Source organism: Rhineura floridana, chromosome 22 (genome assembly GCF_030035675.1).
Source record: "Rhineura floridana isolate rRhiFlo1 chromosome 22, rRhiFlo1.hap2, whole genome shotgun sequence".
Lineage (NCBI taxonomy): Eukaryota > Metazoa > Chordata > Lepidosauria > Squamata > Rhineuridae > Rhineura > Rhineura floridana.
Genome location: NC_084501.1, coordinates 540,625 through 562,568, shown reverse-complemented (window position 1 = coordinate 562,568; position 21,944 = coordinate 540,625). Strand labels below are relative to the sequence as shown.

The following is a 21,944-nucleotide window of genomic DNA, read 5'->3' as shown; positions in this document are numbered from 1 at the left end:
CTGGTTTGTTAATGAAAAGCTAACAAGGCAACAGCAGAGCCTGAGCAGCCAAAGGGAGAGGAAGGAGGCCTCCCAAGAGACTTTTCTCCTCCCACATAACTGGTAACTGAATCATCTGGAAACGGAGGTCCTCGGACTAGGCTTAGAGGCATGCAGGTGCCTGCTGGGATCAGCAGGGCGAAAGGCTGAGGGACCCCCACGGTGGGCGCAGCCAGAGGCAGCTTGGCCCGCTCCGCCTCCCTGCTGGGTTCTGCAAGGGACACGCTCGACTAGGGCAGAGGAGGAAGCGGGCAGGCAGCGGCGGGGGCAGCCAGCCTCCCATGCGCCCCCGCTGTCGGGCAGCAGCGGCGTCTTGTACGGGCAGTGGGACTGGCTTGCCGCCACTTGGAAGCGAGCAAAGCAACGCGCCGCCCGACTGTCCCGCCCCTCCTGGCCTGTTTCATCTGCCTAGGGTCGCGTTTACTTCCCGCCCGACGCCCAAGCGGCTCAGAGTGGTCTGGGGTGCGCGGATCTCCTCCCTCTCCGCTGTATCCTCCCAACAGCCCTGCGGGGTAGGTTGTTGGGCTGAGAGGGAGCGAGACTCTCCCCGCGGGGGTTCCAGCGCACTCCCCTCCTCGCACAAGGAGGCGACCACCACCCGGCGCGCCGCCCGACGGCCTGCAAAGGGGAGATGGCGCTGCGGGCCAGAGCAAGCGCAGCTGCGGGCCAGAGCAGGCGGCGCTCCACCTAGCCGGGCGCGTCACGTGCCTCTCTCCGGCAGGTGCTCAGAGCTGACGGAGACGCCCGACCCAGCTAAGAGCGCTTCCGGAGACAGAATCGTCCGAGTGGCGGCGGAGGTTCCCGAAGGCGCTCGGAGTCCCTCGGCGGCCTGCACGCAGCATGGAGTCCGCGTGTTCGAGCCGCTCTTCGGGCGACATTCGCTGCGGGCCGTGCTTGGCCGAGCGAGCGCCTTACACCTGCCCGCGGTGCCACCTCCGCTTCTGCTCCGTGCCTTGCTACCGAGCTCACGGCGCCTGCGCCCGGGATTTCCAGAGCCGCGAGCTGCAGCTCCGCCTGCGGGGCCAGCGGGGGGACGAGGCTTCCCGACGCCGCCTGAAAGAGGCCCTCCTCCGGCTGCAGGAGCTACGCGAGCCCAAGGATGCGGGCCTCCCGCTTGGCCTCGGCCCGTGCGAAGCGAAGGACCAAGCGGGGCTCTGGGGGCGGCTGAGCCCCGGGCAGAGGAAACACTTCCAGCGGCTGCTAAGCACCGGGGAGATCGCGGCCTTCCTGCCCCGCTGGGAGCCCTGGTGGGAGGCGGCGGCGGGGGGTGGCCGAGGCGGCGGGGCTGCACTGGTGCAGGAGCTGCCGCCTTCGCCGCCCGCGGAGCACAAGCCCTGCCAGGGCGCCCCGGCCTCCCGGCCGCCCGGGGCAGTGCCAGCCGTACCCGCCTCCATCCCGCCGCTGTCCGCCCTGCGGCGCTCGCCGCCCTCGCCGCTGCTGCGCTTCCAGCTGCCCAACGTGCTCTTCGGCTACGTCTACGCCCTGGCGCTCTACCACGGGCAGGCCGGCGGCGAGGAGGAGGAGGCGGGCGAGCTCCTGCGCGACTTCTGCGGGACGGTGCTGGACGTGTCGGCGGCGCTGGGGGCCCGGCGGGTCTTCCGCTCGGCGGGTGAGGCCCTGCAGGGCGCCCTCCAGGCGCTGGAGGGCGGGCGGTACCCGGAGTGCCAGCTGGGCAACGCCGCGGTGATGGCCGCCGTGGCCCGGATCCTGCTCGGGGAAGGCCCGGCGAAGCCGAAGCGGTACAGCCTGGCCGCGCTGGCCCACCTCGCCCGGCTGCTGGACGAAGGGAAGCGGCGGGCCCCGGCCGAGGAGCGGCCCGCGCTGGCCCGGGCCCAGAAGAAGTGCCGCTTCCTGCTCTCTTGGGCGAACGAGAACGAGCCGGAGCTGGCGCCGCTGGCCCTGGAGGTGCGGCGGGAGTGGCAGGCCCACCGGGGGGCGGCCGCCGAGGTGGGGGCCCTCGCTCGGGAGCTGGAGCGGAGCTGGGGGGCGAAAGTGCCCCCTCCCCAGAAGCCCCTGATCGAAGAGCTGGACTGAGCGGCGGGAGCTCCACCGCGAGAAGGGCTGCTTTGCCCTCTTGCTTCGACAGAGACCCAGAAAGGGAGCTCCAGTTGGGGTTGTAAGAGACACTGAGGGGGCGCTTTGTAATAAAAAGTGAACTTCCTTGGATTTGTTCCAGCCTCTCTTTTAAGCCTCTCCACACCACCAGCCGAGGTATGTTTAGTTGGGGTAGGGAGCACTGATACCCGGGGAACTGGGCTTAATTGAACCGCCCTAATTGCAAAGAGTCATACAAAGGGTGATGAGCAGAAGAGCGCGCCGGGATTCTGGAGGCAGCACCTCTGGATCTTGCAGACTGTGGCTTCCATCAGCTCCTGCAGTGCTGGCCAGCAACCAAAGATAAGGAAACTTACTGGGCCTTGAAGTCCCAACACCATCTGAAGGACTTCAAGCAGGCAGAGCAGTGAACAGTTGTTGCTTTTTCTTTTTTCTAGAAAGTGCAGCTCCCTGCCCCAAGGAACTTACAATCTAAAGTTTGACATTGAAAGAATGAAGAACTGTCCTGCTGTAGCAGTCCTGTTTCTCACAGCAGCCAGCTGAATGGGGGGAAGAACTGGAGGAGCGAAGGTGGTCCACAGGCAGGCAAACAGACATGGAATGAAACAGTGCCTTAAAGAGTCTGATTTTCTAGATTAAATAGTCTGAAATGAGCAGAGTGAACAAGTCTAATGGCACCCTAGCAACTAAGGCTGCAGTCCTTAGGGTTTAAGTGAGAAGGTTGTAGTGCAGCAATTGCAAATATTGGCCCAGTGGATTCAGGGTGTGGTCAACACATTGTTTGTTGCTGGATAGAGTGGTTCCCACTACCCTGAAAGAGGCGGTGATCCAACCACTCCTGAAAAAGCCCACCCTGGTCCCATTGGTCTGGGACAATTACCAACCAGTTGCAAATACCCCCTTCCTAGGTTGTGGCGCAGCAATTGCAAATACTCTTGGATGAAACAGATTATCTTGACCCATCCCAGTCTGGGTTCAGGCCTGGTTATGGGACTGAATCGGCCTTGGTTGCCCTGATGGATGACCTTTGTCAGGAGAAGGCCAGGGGGAGTGCGACCCTGTTATTCTTACTTGATCTCTCAGTGGCTTTTGATACCATTGACCATGGTATCCTTCTGGGCCGACTTGGTGAGATGGGTATCAGAGGCACTGTTTTACAGTGGTTCCAATACTATCTCCAGGGTTGTTTTCAGGGAATAGCATTGAGTGATTATCTTTCGGCCCCCTGGCAGTTGTACTGTGGGGTGCTGTAGGGTACCATGTTGTCCCCCATGCTGTTTACCATCTATATGAAGCCGTTGGGAGCAGTCATCAGATTTGGGTGAGGTGTCAGCAGTATGCTGATGATACCCAGCTCTATCTCTCCATAACATCTGAATTGATAGAGGCCTTGCAAGCCCTGGACCACTGCCTGGACTCAGTGGTGGGCTGGATGAGGGTCAGTAAACTGAGTCTGAATCCTAGCACAACAGAGGCGCTGTGGGTTGGTGGTTCCTGAGTCTGGATAATTGCCCAATTGCCTGCTTTGGATGGTGTCCTACTCCCTCTGGAAGAGCAGGTCCTTAGTCTAGGGGTGCTACTGGATCCATCCTTGTCGCTAGAGGCGCAGGTGACACCGTGCCTAAGAGTGCCTTTTTTCAGCTTCGGCTGGTAAGAGAGCTACTTCCCTCTCTGGACTGGAATAGCTGGACCACTGTTGTTCATTTGCTGATAAGCTCCAGGCTGGATTACTGTAATTGCTGCTCCATGTATGGGGCTGCTCTTGAGGGTGGTCCAGAAGCTGAAGCTGGTGCAAAATGTGGTGGTTCAACTGGTCACTGGGGTAGGATATTGCCAGCATGTTGCCTCGCTATTGAAATAATTGCACTGGCTGCCACTTAGCCACTATGCTAATTTCAAGTTGCTGTTGTTGGTGCATAAAGGCCTATAGAGCTTGGGACCAGGAGACCTGATAAACCATCTCACTCCTTATATGCCCAGCCAATCACTGCCCTCTGCAGGTGAGGGGTCTCCTTCAGATCCATGTTATCAGGACGTCCATTTGGCACTACACAGGGAGTGGACCTTTAAGTCTTGTGGTGCCTACCATTTGGATTTCCCTCCCCTTACGTATTGGGCAAGCACTGTCTATGGTCTCTTTTTGGTGCCTACTGATTACCTTCTGCTTCCAGCCAGCCTTTTAGGTAGAGACCTTTATCCCAATCTAAATCTGTATTGGAATTGTTTTTAAGTTGTTTTTATTGTGTTATTGTTACTTGCCGCCTTGGGTCCTTTGGGAAGAGCAGGATACAAATTTAATTAACAATAATCCTATGCCCACATATCTAAGAGTAAGCCCCATTGAACTCAGTGGAACTTACTTCCACGTGCATGTCTATAGGACTGTGCAGTAAACTGATTATTTTAAAGCACACAGTAGAAGTATGAGCAGCCAAGCATTTAGTGTTTAATTGTCTAAAATCAGTATATCAACATGCAGAAAAGCAAGTGAATATATGATCTGTTGATTGGAGGGAAATCATGAATCACTGTTACTGAAATTACAGCCTTTTGGACCTACTTTCTTGTATTCAACCATGACATGGGCAAAGTGTCCTCTTAATAACTATCCCCAAAATACTGCAGAGCAGCTTTGCCAAAATTACTTTCCAAATATAGAAGAGGTTTTAATATATAGTATTCTTTATTAAAATAAGTTACATTTGCTCAGTCCCTATCATCCTTCCAAAAAACTCAGTAACCCCCTAATTCCCAATCCAGCCTGGCAAACCCAATTTAATCCTCAACCCATCAGCAGCAAGACAACGTTGGTATATTAAGATTCCTTTCCCTGCACTGTTGATTCTTTAGCAAATGGCTGGTGGGGGAGGGGGAGGTTGAGAGTCGGTTGCCCGTTTTTAGCTTTCTATGCATGTGTGAGGCTTCAGCTAGAGCTAAAATAAGATTTTGCATAAATCTGAAATTCTGCAGAATTGTATGCGAAAATCCCCCCCACAAAAAATCCCACTAATTTTTCCTAACTCAAAGATTCAGATTATTCTCAGAAAATATACTGGGGTTATATTCAAGAACAAAAATGCATCATTTGAGTTTCAAAAGCTGCTTTATTAAAGCTGAAACTCTGTTGTGTTCACAAAATCTGTGCTCACTAAAATCCATCCCCAGAATCCAAGTGTAGGTATTCAAACTCCAGACTGAGTTTTTATATGTCGCTTTCTGAAAATGTCTAGTGACATACATATTTGAAAAGCCAAATTGGCTATTTTTCCATGCCAAATTAAATTCAGTTCTGCTTTATAATATTTCAGGTCTCTCAGTCATTACTGCTTTGCTAATTCCTTATAAACAGGGCTCTCTGCCTTTTCCACAGCCAACTAGCATTGGTCACAGAAGCTGTGCATGCCAAGAATCTCGGTTTTTTTAAAAAAACAAATAAATAAACTGTTTCTAGTCCTTATTGCTGAAAATGAGGCAGAGGCCAGAGGAAGTGCAGTGGTTGATGTATACCTTGATGCTCTTACCCATTCTCTCGTAAGGAGAATAAAGAAAGAACTGCATGATGACAATTCCACTCACATGATCTGGCCTTTCTTCATTTTGGCACAGAACAAAGATTTTTGAAAAAAATCAACCCAGCAACAGTTTTTCCCAGCCTCAGCTGTAGTAATCTTTGCGGGTGAGATCTGTACAATGTTAACAAACATGTCCTCACAGGCAATGGATGGGAGTCCAGAGGGCCTTTCCTCCAATGGAAGAAGCAAGGCTGTTGTCTCAAGGGGGGGTTGGAAATGAAGCGGAGGCTTCTGCATGGTTGCTGGGACTGGGGGGGGGGCAACGGCAGCAGCTGCTTCTCTCACCAGCTGAGATGCCTCCACAGGGTCGGACCAGGCAGAAAGGGTGGATCTGCATCACTGTGACCGTGACGACCATTCAGGGGCCAAGCAGTGAGTCAGTAGAGGTATGGAAAGATCCGGTAAGGGACACGGCGGCAATATTCCTGCCACGCAAGGCCATACTTGCGCAGACACTGGTGCTCGTCACGGGCTTCCCGGTGGATCAGCAGCACGGCGAAGTAGAGGACGTAGAAATAAGGCAGGATGTGGGTCAGGCCTAGGAGGAAATAAACGGGGCAGACCATGGGGGGCCATGCTGCAGACCCCCCTTCTCCCCTCATCTCCCACTTCCAATTTCAACAAAGGGGGGCACAGATCAACTAATGGGGTGGGGTGTGTATGTGAGAGAAAGACCTACTTGTATTTTCAGCATGGAGCCTGAGGAGGAGTTTGGGGCATCTCCCAGCAGCCAGTGTGCAGGGATTTTGGGAGCTGCAGTCCAGCAGCACCTGAAGTCAAGGAGTCCCACACCCCTGGGTTTGGGCTTCAAAGACTGGAACCTTCCAGAAAGCATCTCTCAAGGGCCTTTCAGAGTGTAACCCTAAATTATACTGGGTGTGTCTCAGTTTCCTGTTTGTTGGTTGGTTTCCAGTGAGGATTTTGAGAGCTTGCCCATTAATCAAAGGCAACTGAGGGGAACTGACATAAGTGGGAAGAAATGGAAGATGCTTAAGACTGCTGCTTAGAATGACTTTCTTTAAGGAAGTGTAGCAACATTATATAGAGAAGGACAAACAGTCCCCCTCCTTATGTTTCTTATGTGCCTTTAGCAAGCACACATATAGTGAATAAAGCTCGTGTCATTGTCCGTAACAGCCTTGCATAGAACTGGTGAACTGGCCAGGCACAGAGATCTTCCTAAGGGAAATGTGTTCTGAATCCTGACAGAGGAGGAGACAGGTTCCCGCTTACCACAGGGTAAGGACCATGCAAAAGCCATGATCAGGTCTCCTAAGTAGTTGGGGTGCCGCACAAACCCCCACCAGCCTGACACCAGCAGCCGCCGTCCTGTGGCCGTGGGAATGGTCCTGAGTCCTGTCAGGAAAGAAATTTCTCTTGTTAGAACATGGTGAGTGGGTAGGAGGGAGTTTCACCACAAGGTGTGTGTGGCCACTGCCTCCACGTCCCCAAAGCCCTCCTTGGACCCAAAAGCAGGAGGACAGAAGCAGCATTCTGTTTTCACAGCAGACTTGCAGCCAACAATGGCCAACCGCTCATTTCCCTTTCACAAGCAAAGAGTGATGCCCACCCAACAGCTCACCTGCAAATTTAATGGCCATGTATAGAAGGACTGTTGCCTAGATTTAAAATGCAGGCGTTTTTCTGGGGTACATGCCCTCAAGAGCCATCTCTGTGCATTTTTAAAAAGTCCACAAGAGTCACAAAGGTAGACAGCCGTGAACGCACACTGTACACCTTTGGGTAGTTGCTCACACGCTCTATAAACCGCAACCAGCCATACAAACTACAAACCAGCGACTTTGGGGTCAGCGGGATTCCGGCGAAAGGTGTTCTTCTGGGAGTTGGCGCCACGGAAGATGGTGTAGCCGAGGCCTGCAAGGTGCAGAAAGAGGAAGACTGAGCACAGGAGAGAGAAAGAATATATCTAGCAGGATCTTTTGGCCCAGAGGGGACCTTCATCTCCCACTGTGGGGGGGGGGGCAGGACTGGCAGCGCAGCCAGCAGAGTTGAACCCCACCCTGCCCACTGACTGATTGACAGGTGGCCACGGTTTGGGGGATATGGCCTTGCGGGCCAAAGCAGACCCCTGCCAGGCCCAGAGTGGCCTGTGAGCCAGCAGTTCTCCACATCTGGTACATACAGAAAAAGTTTGAGCTGTGGGGGCAGACTGAAGGAACAGAGCAATCAACAAAAATAATTAATATGCAAAATACTTAAATACCAGGGGCTGCCACCCCTGCTTACTTCACTCAGTGTCACCTGACCCCCTCACCCAAACCATCCCCTCCCATTAGAGCTCACCCAAACCATCACCTAGCCTCCCCCTCCTTGCCAACCCCAAATGCCCCAGGGCTTGCCAAACTCCCCCTTCCCCTAGACCTGGCCAAGCAGCCCCCCCCCTTTAGACCTTATCCCTGAGAAAGAAGGAGGCCGCTGGCCGAGGCAAGCCACGCAGGACAGGTGGGACAAGCTGGGGCAGCTCCTCAGCAACTGTCCGGCTCTGCTGCCGCTTCCCTCCTCCTCGTCCTTTGCTGCCGAGGTTGCCACAGTGTCATCAGTGAGTCGGGGGTGGCGGCAGCAGGGCAGGATGGGTGTGAGGAGCTGCCCTGGCCCGCCATGACTGCTCCTCCACGGGCTGCCTAGGCTGCCGCCTCACTCACCCGCCAACAGCCATGGCTCCGCATCATCGCTGCTGCCTCGCTCGCTCGCCACAGTGCAACAACATCATTGCCACTGCCTCATACCACCCCACTTGCCCTTCTCACTCACTCGCCGCTACGGTAACAACAGTCTTAGGCAAATATTATATAGTAAGATATGCACATTTGCATGCTTTGTTCAGGCTGCGTAATTTTGCTTGTTTCTTTTTGCACACTGGTCAGGCTCTCCCTTGGCCTTTTGTGTAACCAGTTCCTTGAGACTCCACCTTGTCCCTCCCAAACCTCAGGAAAGAACTGGTTTTGGAGGTCATCATACAAGCCCTAACTGAGGAACAGTGGGCTCTGCAAGAGGGGCTGCATACCTTTGATACAGTAGGGATGTTGAATATCGCCTAGAGCTTTTTTTATATACAAAAAAACATAACTAGTCCTCCTTGTTTACGGCTTTTTATCTTTTTCCATTCTGGAAGCTCAGGCTGATTTTCAATTAAGACCAGTGATTGCATGTATTAGATGGCTGCCTGTGACTACTTTCAAAAAGAAAAGATAGGTGCTAAAAGCTTGGTGGGAATGAAAATTTATTTTGTGTGTGGCAAGGGTGTAGTTATCCAGGGTCTGAGGGGGTCTTAGACCCCTTACTTTTTTGGAACCCAGGTCCCAGCAGGGCCCCTATGTCTCCAGTGTCCTATAAACCAATCAGCATGAAAGCAGAGTGTGTTAGCCACTGAGAAGAATCTTCTAACTTGCTTCCTTGTTATTTCTTGCTGATTGGGGCCAATGAGAATGAAGGGAGTTCCTATTAGTTCTTCTTCAAAAATCCAAGCTGTGGAGAGTGCGAATTCTGTAACTGCAGAAGAGACAGTGAATCCTGATGATAGCATCCCATCTACATCACAGTTTGGTATCAGCAGGAAATAAAGGTGTAGACACTGAATGCAGTCATTCCAGCAATATCTCTGACAGTGGGAAAGGACAGTCGACTGGTGACAGTGACAGAGAAGCAGAAAGCAGTATTCAAGCGTGTCATTGTCTGGTGCCAGTTTGAAAGCATTCAGTTGACTTAACAGACTGGTACTGCTTTTATTGAACTGGTTTTTTCCCCTCACAAAAAATATTGACATCAATATTTTGAAAGGAAATCTTTTTTAAAATTATAATTCTTAATGTCAATATTTTAGAGGTAGTTTTTTAAAAAAACAACACAATTTTAAAAAATAGCTGCAGAAAATTGCTACATTAAAAATCCAATCTGTAAAAATAGAGAATAAGCAAATCAATGCAAAATTCGGTACCAAATCAAAATAGGGCAGAGTTCTAGCACATGCCTATGCCCAACTCACCGTTTAGCAGGATGATGCCCCCAGTCATGGGCAGGCTCAGCTTCTGTGGGTGAGTTACCAGGAAGTAAGCCTGGAGGCTGTACAAAAATGGCACCCAAGTCAAGTCCCCGAAAGCCAGCATGAAGCCAAAACCATCATGGGTGATGTCCATAGTGGTAAGAATGGCTTCCTTCGGAAAGAAAGAAGCCTTTTTAATTTGGCCCAGGAAAATCCACCAGGTCCCCTTGCCAGTCAGCCTCCACACAAACCAACCCACAAGTCCCACCCAGGAGCGCAAATGCAGTTCAGTCAAGGGTCTGCAGAGCAAACAGGTGCAGATGACTCAAGGAAGTGAGACAAGCCAGATGCAAACTTCTCTCTCCCCCAGGACCCAGGGGATTTGTTCCCCACCCCAAATTCTGAAGGCGTAACATGAGCAAAATCTAGGCCCGCTAAAATTTAAATCATCTAACAAACAATTGTGACAATCTCTCTGTGTTTTCTTTTCCACACTCCCTACAGGGTTATTGAGCCTACATCTTTCTGAGCTTGGCTTGGCCACAATCCCGTTCCGTGCCCGGTACCTGCCGGGCAAAAGGGGCGTGTTTGCGGCTGCTGCCGAAGCCAGGCCGCCATCAAGGGTGTGTGCGTGCGCACGTGGCGCGCCAGCGCGCCGTCGTGACGCACAGTAAGGAGGCGGGGCAGCTGAAGGCCATTTAAGGCCACTCCACCAGCCTCCCGCCCTCCTTTGAATTTTGGCGGCGGAGGCCTTGTGGCGGCGGCTGCTGCGCGCCGCGGGGAGCCTTCCGGCCGCGGCGGGCCCTTTGGTGCGCCGGCCTAGCGGGGGCAGCGGCGGCAGCGGGATGCGAGGGGCCTTGGGGCCGCGGCGAGGCTCGGGAGGCCTTCCGGCCACGGCGAGGCCTTTGATGGGCCGGCCTCGCGGCTGCGACGAGGCACATGGGGACTTCCAGCGGCGGCGAGGCACGGGAGGACTTTCAGCCGCGGTGAGGCCTCTGATGGGCCGGCCTTGCGGCTGCGACGAGACGCGTGAGGACTTTCAGCCGCAGCGGGGCACGGGTGGCTTTCCAGTTACGGTTTCAGTTTCAGTTACCCCTGAGGAAGAATCTTTATTCAGAACATGTCAGGCCTAAACAAACTGCACTGCTATGGGGGCACCTTTGATGCTCTTCTGCTCTCTCCTGTTTCTTTCCTTCAAACTATCACCTTCTGATTCCATCATTTATCATAGAAATAATGTTTGGGATTAAGGGAAACACAACAACCTACTTCTAGTTAAATAGTACCCTAGACTTTCTATCATAAACCTGGAATATGTGGAGTAGGGGGAGAGACAATGTTTAAAATTTAATTCTATGCTGATAGTAAAAGAGAGATTGAAAAGGCCAAATATGTCTTGCAACCCAGGGCATGTGTGTCTGTGTTTTAAGTATGCAGAGAGAAATGTTTACTTTAGCTGAAGGTGAATTACAGTCAGCATTTTTATGGATTAAATATAATTTGAAAAGAACAGTAGGGGAAAAGGTTATTTTAAGGATTTTCTATTTAAACTAAACAAAATATTTATGCAGGCAGGCTTCTGTGCAGAACATAGAGGCAAGTATTCATGGAGAGCTCCTGTCTGTTTCTCTAAGCATAGTAATGCAGCAGGTAAAGGGATGATGCATAGACGAAGAGCTGTCTCTCTCCTCTCCTATGTATTTAGGTCCAGTTCCACACCTTATGTGGCAATTGACATTGCCACTTGCTCACTACATGTCTCTCACAATGCTGTAATGGGTGGCAAACCTCCAGTTAGGGCCAGGAGATACTTCTATTGGGGTCCCCTGCCCATTACAGAAAGCAAAATAGGAATAGACTCCTTTTCTTGATACTGAAGTGTATTTTTAGTTTAAACTAAATGTTACTTTTCAGTTACCAATTACCTAGAGAGGTAGTGGGCTATCTGACACTGGGGGCATTCCAGGGGCAGCTGGAGAGGGGATGCTTTTATTAAGGGATGTACTGAGAAGGCCATCCCACTTCCTCACTGTTTTGCAAACCAGGAAAGTTCAGAGAAGGGGTTAGTCAATTAGGGAGAACTTGAGATGAGAGCCCCCCCCCCCCAAAAAAAATTGCCTGCACTCCCACACCCTTCTGCTGCCTGTGGCCGCCACTTCTTTTGCAGAATAACCTAGAAAGATGCTCTGTCATAACGTAGCGGCCATTTGGATTGGAGCAATGCAATGTAATTACAAAGAGCAGAGGCTTTCTGATGAGGGTGGGGGGCAGCTGGAGACAGAAAGGAGGCTGCAGGAGCCAGTAGGGACCCCCAGTTAGTGCTGCAACCTCACCTCCAAAACTACTTCAACTCCAAATGCAAAGGGAACTCATCCCCCCTTTTTTCACTGTCAAGCTTCTCCCCCCCCAAATACGTTCTTCAAAACCCAGGTAAAAATATATGAACCTTTCCATCAGTTAAGTCCCATAAACCCCTGTCCTAAGACCCATTTAATCTGTGGTATTCTGAGTAAACACACATAGGATTCTGCTGTATGTGTGCAATCACATGCACCCTTCCAGGGGAAGAAGTAACGATACACTCGGGGATTTTCTCATAAGTAAGTATGCATAGAATTGGTCCAATTCATATTTCTCTGAGTAAATTATTTAAACATAATGGAATTAATCACGTGCAGGCTGCACATTTGCTTGCATCTTCTCTTTAGCTAGTTTACAAACTGGTCTGTAGATAAGGTGCCCACCTTTTTTACAGGCCTCTAGTCCTGTGCTTTTAAGAGTCATCTGATCTGCAGACATTAGAAGATGACATTGCTTAACTCCATGCCATCTAATAACTGCTGAATACGAACCTGCTATTAAAGGCACAACAACAAGCCAGAAGGATATGTGGGGCCAGGGCCCCCCAAAGGAGTGGGAAGCAGCCCCCAGCAGAGGCTGCTTGAGAAAAGTGTCCCTTCCCAGCTACGCTCGAGGGCTATGGACCTTGCTTGCAGACTGCCCAGTTATGGGGAGACTCATTTTATGATGTGGTTTTTCTTTATTATGCGGTTTTCCGGATCCTATGGACGCACTGGTCCAGGGGACAATTGATGAAGACACACAGTTGGGCAGGGTTATTGGCCCCTTCCCATCATCCCCTACCTCTGCTCTCTCAGTGCCCCCCCTGTATAGTGCCCAAAGTGGCAGTGGGCAAAGTCTACCTGATTCACCATCCGTCATACAAGTGGGGTCAGTCAGTGATGGCTTCATACCAGATAGTCTATGCACAGTGCACTACACTTCATTCAATATAGTGCGCACCTGTGGCAGAGATGCCTTATGGGCAAGTGTGGCAGCTAATCTGCCTGCGTTGCCAGCTGTTACACATGGTGGATTTTGAGCTGCTGAGTTTTGCCTTTTAGGTCAACTATGCAGCAGAGCATTACCTATGGGCTGCTGTATTCTTGCATGGAGCACTTCAGCCCCTTCTGGGAAGGGACAGCCAGGAGACGAGAGGCCCCAGAAGCGGTGGGGCACTATTTTCATGATGTCCAGTTCTCGGGTAGGGCAGACTTTGGGTGCATGTTAGCGCTTGATGGCACAGTTTATAGCGTAGCTATGAACTGGGGAGTTCTTTTGGCAGCTGGGAAAGTGGAGGATCCTGCCCCAGTGTTCACCTTCCAGGGTATTAAAATCGACTTTTGGACCCAGGGCTGCAGGCTGCCTGGAAAAAGCTTGAATTGTTGCAGATCAAGATCCTGAAGTTTTCAGGGGCTGGGAAAGTGTTTGCTTTCTGCCCTTCAGGTATTGGGGGCCTTCTGCGGTGGGGTTTATAGTGCCATAACAGGGATTTCACAGCCTCACCACAGGTTCAGGGTTTTGGCTGCCTTATGCGCCAACCTGCGGTGTGGCCCCCTCCGTTCCTGCAGTGCGTCAATGGTGTTCCAGTTAGAGGAAGGACTGACTCTGCTAGTCCCATACCGCATACTGGGAGATGGGGGAGGGGAGTCAGAGATGGTCAGGGCAGGAGGGGACTCCTGGGAGTTGGGGGGATGGCAGGGGCTATGCAAAGCGTGGCCTATTCCTAGGAATCTCGTCCTGGAATTCATCACAGATGGTAGGAGTAAAGCTTGTCTGCCAGTGTGTCGCAAGGTAGGCTTGCAGGGGGCCTTTAGGACCATTCACATGTCTTGGGATATGTCATGTGCTGGCCAGCTGGCCCATGCACACCCCCATACCCCTTATCCTCACCCTCCATGTTCACCTGACCCGCCAGGGATTGTTGATCAGGGAGGTGCCCTGTGACCATCATGCTTCAAAGCTCAGCGGTTACATGTAGCACCCCTCACACTTAATTTTGGAGCCTTCCGGATGGGGGGTGGGGGTGTTTGGGGCCAGGTCAGACTTCCCTTCGAGCCATCCTGGGGTCCAAGGTTTGTTTCCAGGCAGACCAGGGGTACAAGAGTCATTCCACATTATTTTACCCTCCCCTGGACTGGACACTTCCCCATGACGGCGACATAGTGTTTTTGGCCGGAAGCTATAGGCCTGGCTGCCTGATATTCAGGGGGAGGGATCTTCCCTCATAAAGTTTCGGTCTAGTGTCGCGATGCCTGGGAGCGGACCCATGGGGGTTTGAGGGCCATGCCCCTCCGGAATTGGGGTTGCCTACCCGGCAGTGGAATTGCCTACCTGGGACGGTCTATTTGGTTTTTGTATATGCAGGTGCAGGCCGCTAGGAGGTGGAAGTAGGGGGCGCATGGAATACATTCACCCCAGGGGCGAGTCTGAAGGTCTGGGACCCAACTGTTCACGATTGTTTCTGTTTTTGGCAGGTTGCTGGACGGGGATGGAGCAGATGCGCAGTCTACTCTGCAGCCATGGCATGAGCTCATAGGCTGGCCTTGGGGCCGCAAACGCACATTGGTTCACAGCTGGGCCTCTGATGGTGGGCCATGGTTTGGTGACTGGGTCGACAGAGTATGCGCTGGAATGGTCTCCTACCCATGTCGTTCCAGCAGGGTTCAGGGCAGAAGGTTACTGAAGGGCAAGACATGTGAGAACATGCAGTTGAGGCCACAATAGCCTCTGGTCGTCTGCTATGGTCAGACAGGAAGGGCAAGGCCCTCAGTGGCAGGCATGTGAGGACATGCAGCTGAGGCCTTGGTAGCCTCGGGTCGTCTGCTGTGGTCAGACATGGAGGGCAAGGCCCTCAGTGGCAGGCATGTGAGGACATGCAGTTGAGGCCACGGTAGCCTTGGGTCGTCTGCTGTGGTCAGACATGGAGGGCAAGGCCCTCAGTGGCAGGCATGTGAGGACATGCAGTCGAGGCCTCGGTAGCCTTGGGTTGTCTGCTGTGGTCGGACATGGAGGGCAAGGCCCTCAGTGGCAGACATGCTTGGACATGCAGTTCGGGAGGCAACGATGCCATCCTCCTGATGGACCTGCAGAGGGGTCTGCATGAGATTCTTATCGGGTGTGGGGTAAAGGGAGACTAAGCAGAGGCTTGTCCCCCTTTTGTGGCAAAGAAGTGCGGGAAAAGGTTTAAAGGGAAAGGGCAGCTAGGTGACACCTTTAGGCACCTTTGGGGGCGATTGGCGGTCCGGGGGCCTGCAGCTCAGGGCTATACGGCCCGGGGGGCAGAACACGGGCCGCCTTTGGGGCCAACGTGCCTCATCCGCTCGGAGTTTCACGGCTCCGGGGGGCGGTGATGCGGGTTGGACCCCCTACACATCTTCAGGGTGTGGCTTGAGCTGGGGTCTGGCATAGGGCAGCCCCGGGCTCAGGCAAGGTTTAGTCGCCCTATGGCTGCAAGCAGGCTTTGCCTGGATCATCAGAATGCTCCCGCACTTGATTTCCCCTCTGCAGGTTCATTATTCTAATTGATTCCGTTTAATAAAGTGGCCCATGATTTAACCCAATGAATGGTGTTTGTGTTTTATTTCGGCAATAGGCCGCAATCCCGTTCCGTGCCCGGTACCTGCCGGGCAAAAGGGGCGTGTTTGCGGCTGCTGCCGAAGCCAGGCCGCCATCAAGGGTGTGTGCGTGCGCACGTGGCGCGCCAGCGCGCCGTCGTGACGCACAGTAAGGAGGCGGGGCAGCTGAAGGCCATTTAAGGCCACTCCACCAGCCTCCCGCCCTCCTTTGAATTTTGGCGGCGCCCGCCCGACCCTCCCTCTACTGCAGTGTGATTCATTTGGTCGCTACGGGGCCGACTAGGAATTTTTGGCCTGCCTGCCTCGCTTTGCTGGCAGGTTTCTTTTGCCTACTCCACACTGTGGTTGGGGGGACGGGTCAAGGGTTAGCACGGGTGCCTTTGGGGTTAATAGGCTGATTGGTGTGTTTTTAGCTTCAATATGTCAACGGTCACTTGTGGCAAAGAAGTGCGGGAAAAGGTTTAAAGGGAAAGGGCAGCTAGGTGACACCTTTAGGCACCTTTGGGGGCGATTGGCGGTCCGGGGGCCTGCAGCTCAGGGCTATACGGCCCGGGGGGCAGAACACGGGCCGCCTTTGGGGCCAACGTGCCTCATCCGCTCGGAGTTTCACGGCTCCGGGGGGCGGTGATGCGGGTTGGACCCCCTACACATCTTCAGGGTGTGGCTTGAGCTGGGGTCTGGCATAGGGCAGCCCCGGGCTCAGGCAAGGTTTAGTCGCCCTATGGCTGCAAGCAGGCTTTGCCTGGATCATCAGAATGCTCCCGCACTTGATTTCCCCTCTGCAGGTTCATTATTCTAATTGATTCCGTTTAATAAAGTGGCCCATGATTTAACCCAATGAATGGTGTTTGTGTTTTATTTCGGCAATAGGCCGCAATACCTATCCTCAGGCTCCTGCTCAGCTCTGCATATTCTGTGCGTTTGCAATCAGCACTAGGGAAGTGTGGAAAATTGCTATCAGTCCTTCAACAGCATGAAAATCTCAGCATTTGTTTCTGCTTTTTTAAAAAAGATAAAGTATGTTTCTAGCCCTTATGGCAGTGAAAGAAGTCACAAAAACAAAAATGAGTGTAATTTATAAACTCAGCTCTGCCTCTAGTTTCTAGCTGTTTCTGTGACCTTTCTCAAGAGCAGAGCGCAGGAGTTAAGACTCCTTGCAAAACTCAGGAAGGAAGACAGATTATCTGCAAAAAGAACACTTTGCCAGACTTGCAGGCGGGCCAGCGTGGATTGCACACTATGCTGAACCTACCTCGTGCCAGAAGGCATCCACCACATAAAGAAGTTGGAAGGCATTAACGAGGATCATGGCCAAGGAAGGGTTTCCCCTCAGCTCCGTCTCCTTCACTAACATGGCCATGTTGATCAGGGCCTGAGAGAAAGCAGAAAGGGCATTGCATCAGGGTACATGTAACAGCAATGTTATTTATCATCATCATCATCATCAGTTGTAGTAGTAGCAGTAACAGTTATTGTATTTATAAATATTGCCTCTCCAACAGAGCCCACAGTGATATACAACAAAGGATACACAACAGAATTGCATCAATGATTAAAATAAATACAGAACTAGGATATTCATAGAAAGCAGTAATTTAAAACACAAATGAACACGTTGCTGTTCAGGGCAAACACCCTAACAACAAAGGGGGCTGGTGCAACTCCCAGGGGAGATTGTTCCAGAGTCCAGTCCCTTCTATGAGTCCCCTCACCACAAAGGGACTTTTAAGCAGAGAGCCCCTTCTCCCCCTACAGATCTTAAGGATCGAGTCGGCTGGTGCCAGAACAGTGCGGCCCTTTCTTCATCCATTTCTCTCCCTCCACCATCCCCAGGTTGCCATCTCTTTAACCCAAACAGCATTTATAACAAATGGAAGCAAAACAATTGTTTCACTCTGCTGCCAGTTTAAGAAAGAACAACAGAATGCTCTTCAATGCACCACAGTGTTGTTCAGTGAAGCTACAGAGCTGGTGTTAATAGCAGCATTGGGGAGGGGGCTTTTCTAAAACCTCAAACTAGATTATTTTAAAAGCGCACAGACAAAAGTAGATTAGGTATATAAACTATCAACAGCTTTTTCCCCCCGTCTCCATCTATTGGGATTGCTGGTTGGGTGCAAGAGGTCTTGGTGCAAGGCTCACCTGGAGGCTGATGGTGATCCTTGTTCCCTGAGTTATCACTATTTCTCCCTATATGAAGAGCTCCTGCCAGGCCAGAAGCCCCATCCCAACATGACCACCTGGCCATGGACCTTCTTCGCCCCCGTACTTATCGTGCCTGCCTGCCAACAGACTCCCTTGGTTCCACAAACCATCTTGATGCTACTGAGACTCCTCTCCGCTGAGCTTCATTCTGGTCTCGTTTTCAGTCTAGCTGCCTTGCTAAAACTCTCTCTGCCCCACCAGCCCCCTGACTTCTTCCTCCCATTGATCCCAACTGCTCCAGCTGCTGTCTTGGAACTGCGTTGATTTATGGGTTACAGGTAGGTCCTGCCCTTCTTTCAAAGAGCTCAGGGAGGTGTATTTATAACTTAGCAAATTTATAAACTGTTTGATATAAAAATAAATCTCTAAGAGGTTTACATAAAATATAAGTGAAGAAAAATCAATATGAATTCCTATAAAAGCACAACAATCAAATACAAATTTTAAAAGGCTAAAGATAAACAGAATGAGCAACGCACAAAAAGAAGAAAAAAGTTTTAAGAATCAGGAATTTTAAACTTGACTCCCCTCCTGCAATTTTATCCTCACAACAATGTGAGGTAGGTTAGACTGTCTGTGGCCCAAGGACATCCAGTAAGGCAGCCTCCCTTCCGCCTCCAGCTGTTTTGGACTACAACTCCCATCAGCCCCAGCATATGGCTGTGCTGGCTGAGGCTGATGGGAGCTGTAGTTGAGAACCTCTGGAGGGCCCCAGGTTGGGGAAAGGTGCGGTAAGCTCTATGGACTGGATAGGGATTTGAACCTGCGTCTCCACAGGCCACTGCACCATACTGGGGGCTCCCAGTAGTTTTTGTGGCCTCAGCTCTCCAATCGCGCCACCTTCTTATCCCAGGCCCACCAGCCTGATTTCCCCCCTTGGGAAGACTCAGCCGGCCAGTACGGCTTGCCCTGCTTAGCGATCACCAGAGGTTCTGATCCTGCGGGGCAGATGTAGGGCCCCTCGGTGGCGCAAGGCCAACACACCGTGGCTCAAAGCACAGCTGGGCTCAAAGCACAGCTCCCTCCCAGCAGCACAGCGATGCCTACCCATCCAAGGAGACCTGGGCGCAACTCACAGAAGTACTTCAGGTCAAAGGTGCCAATGCGCGGATTCAACTCGTGGCCCATGAAGAAGTCATAAATCGGGTTTCCTGTAAAGAGCAGGAAGAGGCAGTGGGGAAAATGACTATCAAGAACACTTTCCTCCCCATAAAACAGGAAAATACAGGCAGTATATTGTATCCTCATTTTCTATGTATATGTTCAGAAACCACCAGAAGAATATTTCAGTCTCCCAGAATATTCTGCTGCTGATCTCAAAGTTGCCATGTCTCAACAAAAAAGGCTTCCAGTGGAAGCTCCAGTGAGAAAGTACAGAATTTGCCAGCAATCATGTTCAACTTGTGCTCAACTGAGACTGGAGTTATTTTTCTCTTTAATGAAATTAATTGCTCATCTTCAGGTGCTGATATAGGGAGAAAGTAGCGGCTGCGGCTCTGAACGGATCCCAATCTTGAATATACAGAAATGTGACAGGCCTTCCGTTGCCATTTGTGCTCCGTGCCCTTTGGACCCCTCTGCAGTTTTCTCTCTCCTTTGTACCACGTCTGTAAATGATATATTATGTGTATGAAGAGATAACTGTCAACTGAGAATAACGCTTCATGTAACCATGCATTTTATGATTTTTACCTTGTAAATGGCTTAGAGATTTTTATGTTAAGCAGTCTATAAAATGATCAAATAATAAGAATACTTTTAGTATTCTGATTTGGGATTTTTTATTGACAGTATGTATTTGTTTTATTTGTATTCCAGCCTTAAGGTGTTTACTTTGTAAAATGCTTAGCAATTTTTATATTAAGCAGTCTGTAATTTAATAATAATAATTTTTAAAAATCTGATGAAGTGGAGTGCCAGTCCCCACATTCCTGCCTCTATCGATCAATCAATAATTTATTTCAGTCATAGACCAGATACATGAAAATACAAAACAGCAAGATATAAGCGAGAACATTTAAAACTAATATTAACAATTAAGAATTCACAAACATTTAACCTGCACTTTCCTAGAAGAAATAGAAGCCGTAAAGTATTTAGCGACTTGAAGCGTAACCTGAGGGGAGTAATCTCCCAATAGGTAGTCAATATAAAAGAATTCTGGTCTACCTGGAAAAGGGACTAATATAGGGTGAATTAACTGTTGCCTTAGATTGCTATAAAAGGAGCATCTCAATAAGACATGTACATTGGTTTCAATTTCGTCCGCGCCACAAGGGCAGTTTCTCTTGCTGTAGGAAGTTTTGTTGAACTTGCCCTCCAATAGGGCAGAGGGGAGAATATTCATTCTCCCGAGAGTAAAAGCCCTTCGATGTTTGGGAAGTGTTAAATCGACTAGGTATGGCATGGGAGAAAAACATCTGGGATTATACCTATGTCTCCTTACAAGCATCAAATGATGTTGAAAGTCAATGTCTTTGATACGTTGACGAATGGCCGCACGGGCTGAATGAAGACCCATTTCTAAAATTATTGGGACAGAAAAGCCTAAATTGGCTAATTTATCTAAAATCTGTTTTTCCCATATTGATTTAAAATCATCGACTAAAATAAGAGAGGAAAGAGCTTTTGGTTCAAAAATCAGTTTTGACCACGCATTTATTTTAAGAACCCAGATGCGTGATTCTATAGACTGAAGCCCTGTTTCTAACCTCAAAATAAAACTGGGTATACAAGTGGGAACTGCCAGCACCGCTCTTATAAAAGTATTTTGAATGGTTTCTAGAACCGTAAATTTCTCCGAGATGGTAACCTGGGATCTGTATAGCAGTTGGGGTATAATTTTTGCCAGAAATATTTTGACAACAGATGGAAAAGATTGGCCACCCCGCTGGTAAAAAAATGTCAGTAGCGCCTTCATTGATCTTTTTGCATTTAAGGCCGCTACATTAGTCTGCAATTGAAAGGATCCCGACGTTTGAAAAGTTAGGCCCAGATATTAAAAAAAATTTACCTGCTCAACTAACTGCCCATTAATGCGCCAGAGATGTTTTGGTCTCTTTTTGGAAAAAACTATGACTTTAGTTTTTAAATGGTTTATAGTTAAAAATTCCGAAGCACAAAAAGAGGCTAAGGCGGTTAATAAACGCTTTAAGCCAATGGAAGTCCTTGACATTAAGGCTATATCGTCCGCGTATAAAAGCAAAAAACGTGAAACACCTGCTAACCTTGGAGGATGAGAATTGATAGGAGCTAATTTAGTTACCACGTCATTGATATAGATATTAAATAAAAGAGGCGCTAAAGGGCACCCCTGTTTAACCCCTTTGAAAGTATAAATAGGGTTTGAGAGGTGACCCATATTGGTGCATCTAACTTGGAGAGATGTATTTTCATAAAGGCCCCTTATTAGAGCTAACAGACGTCTATCTATACCTAAATTATATAATTTTTCCCAGAGTCTTGTTCTAGAAATGGAATCAAACGCCATCTTTAGATCTGCCACGTATAAGGCATTACCTTTTCTGGTAGTGTATTTTGTAATCAGATGGTGCAATACAAGAGCGTGATCCGTTCCTGCCTCTAGAAATTTGTTAATGTTTGAAGTTGCCACAGATTTGGAGAATACACTTCATGTTCAGTGTGAAACTGACTCTGACCTTTTTCTGAGCTCACATCACCAGCCACAGTGCATTTGGTCTGTTAGACCAGACCACAGGATTAGAAGTTCCTGCAAGTGAGGGCTCGGCAGGGTAGCCAGAAGGAGTTTACACAAGGACCATTGTGCTCCTCTGTGTTAACGCAGACCCAACCTGAATTTCCGCCTGGAGCCAGGGCCGTCTCTGGGGCAAGCAAGGCCTTGAGGTAGAGGAAGATGCTGAGTCCAAAGGCCACAAGGGAGGCAGAGAAGGCCATTTGCAGAAAATGGTCATAGACATAACTGAGACGCAGTCCTGCAGCCAGACTGGCTCCCACCACCAGCGCTGTGACTCCCAGGGAATAGGACCCTGAAAAGTGATTGGGTGGGGGGAGAGAGGGTATACCACAATTAGACAGAAATCAAAATAGCCACCCCAGGGCCTTCTGAAGCTACACATGCAGCAGAGTCCAGAGCTGGCAGAAAAAACTGTGCCACTTCAGATGAAAAATCTGAAA

General features: G+C 50.4%; 2 protein-coding genes across 3 annotated transcripts in view; one reads left to right on the top strand and one right to left on the bottom strand.

Moving 5' to 3' along the window:
• The first annotated feature begins 791 nt into the window (after nt 1-791).
• On the top strand, nt 792-5,396 carry ZNHIT2 (zinc finger HIT-type containing 2). The gene has a single exon (XM_061606630.1). The coding sequence runs from the start codon at nt 880-882 to the stop codon at nt 2,071-2,073; it is 1,194 nt and encodes a 397-aa protein (XP_061462614.1). The 5' UTR covers nt 792-879; the 3' UTR covers nt 2,074-5,396.
• A 485-nt stretch (nt 5,397-5,881) lies between these two features.
• Nucleotides 5,882-21,944, bottom strand: part of TM7SF2 (transmembrane 7 superfamily member 2) — a 32,254-nt gene continuing 16,191 nt past the window's right edge. Inside the window, exons 5-11 of one of the 2 annotated variants that reach the window (XM_061606628.1) lie at nt 21,602-21,796; nt 18,837-18,940; nt 16,837-16,956; nt 9,670-9,838; nt 7,461-7,541; nt 6,900-7,022; nt 5,882-6,204 (exon numbers count right to left, since the gene is read on the bottom strand). In XM_061606628.1, the coding sequence (XP_061462612.1) occupies nt 6,044-6,204; nt 6,900-7,022; nt 7,461-7,541; nt 9,670-9,838; nt 16,837-16,956; nt 18,837-18,940; nt 21,602-21,796 (953 nt within the window). In that variant the 3' untranslated portion in view covers nt 5,882-6,043. The remainder of the gene's footprint in view (nt 6,205-6,899; nt 7,023-7,460; nt 7,542-9,669; nt 9,839-16,836; nt 16,957-18,836; nt 18,941-21,601; nt 21,797-21,944) is intronic. The other variant, XM_061606629.1, reaches the window with a different exon arrangement.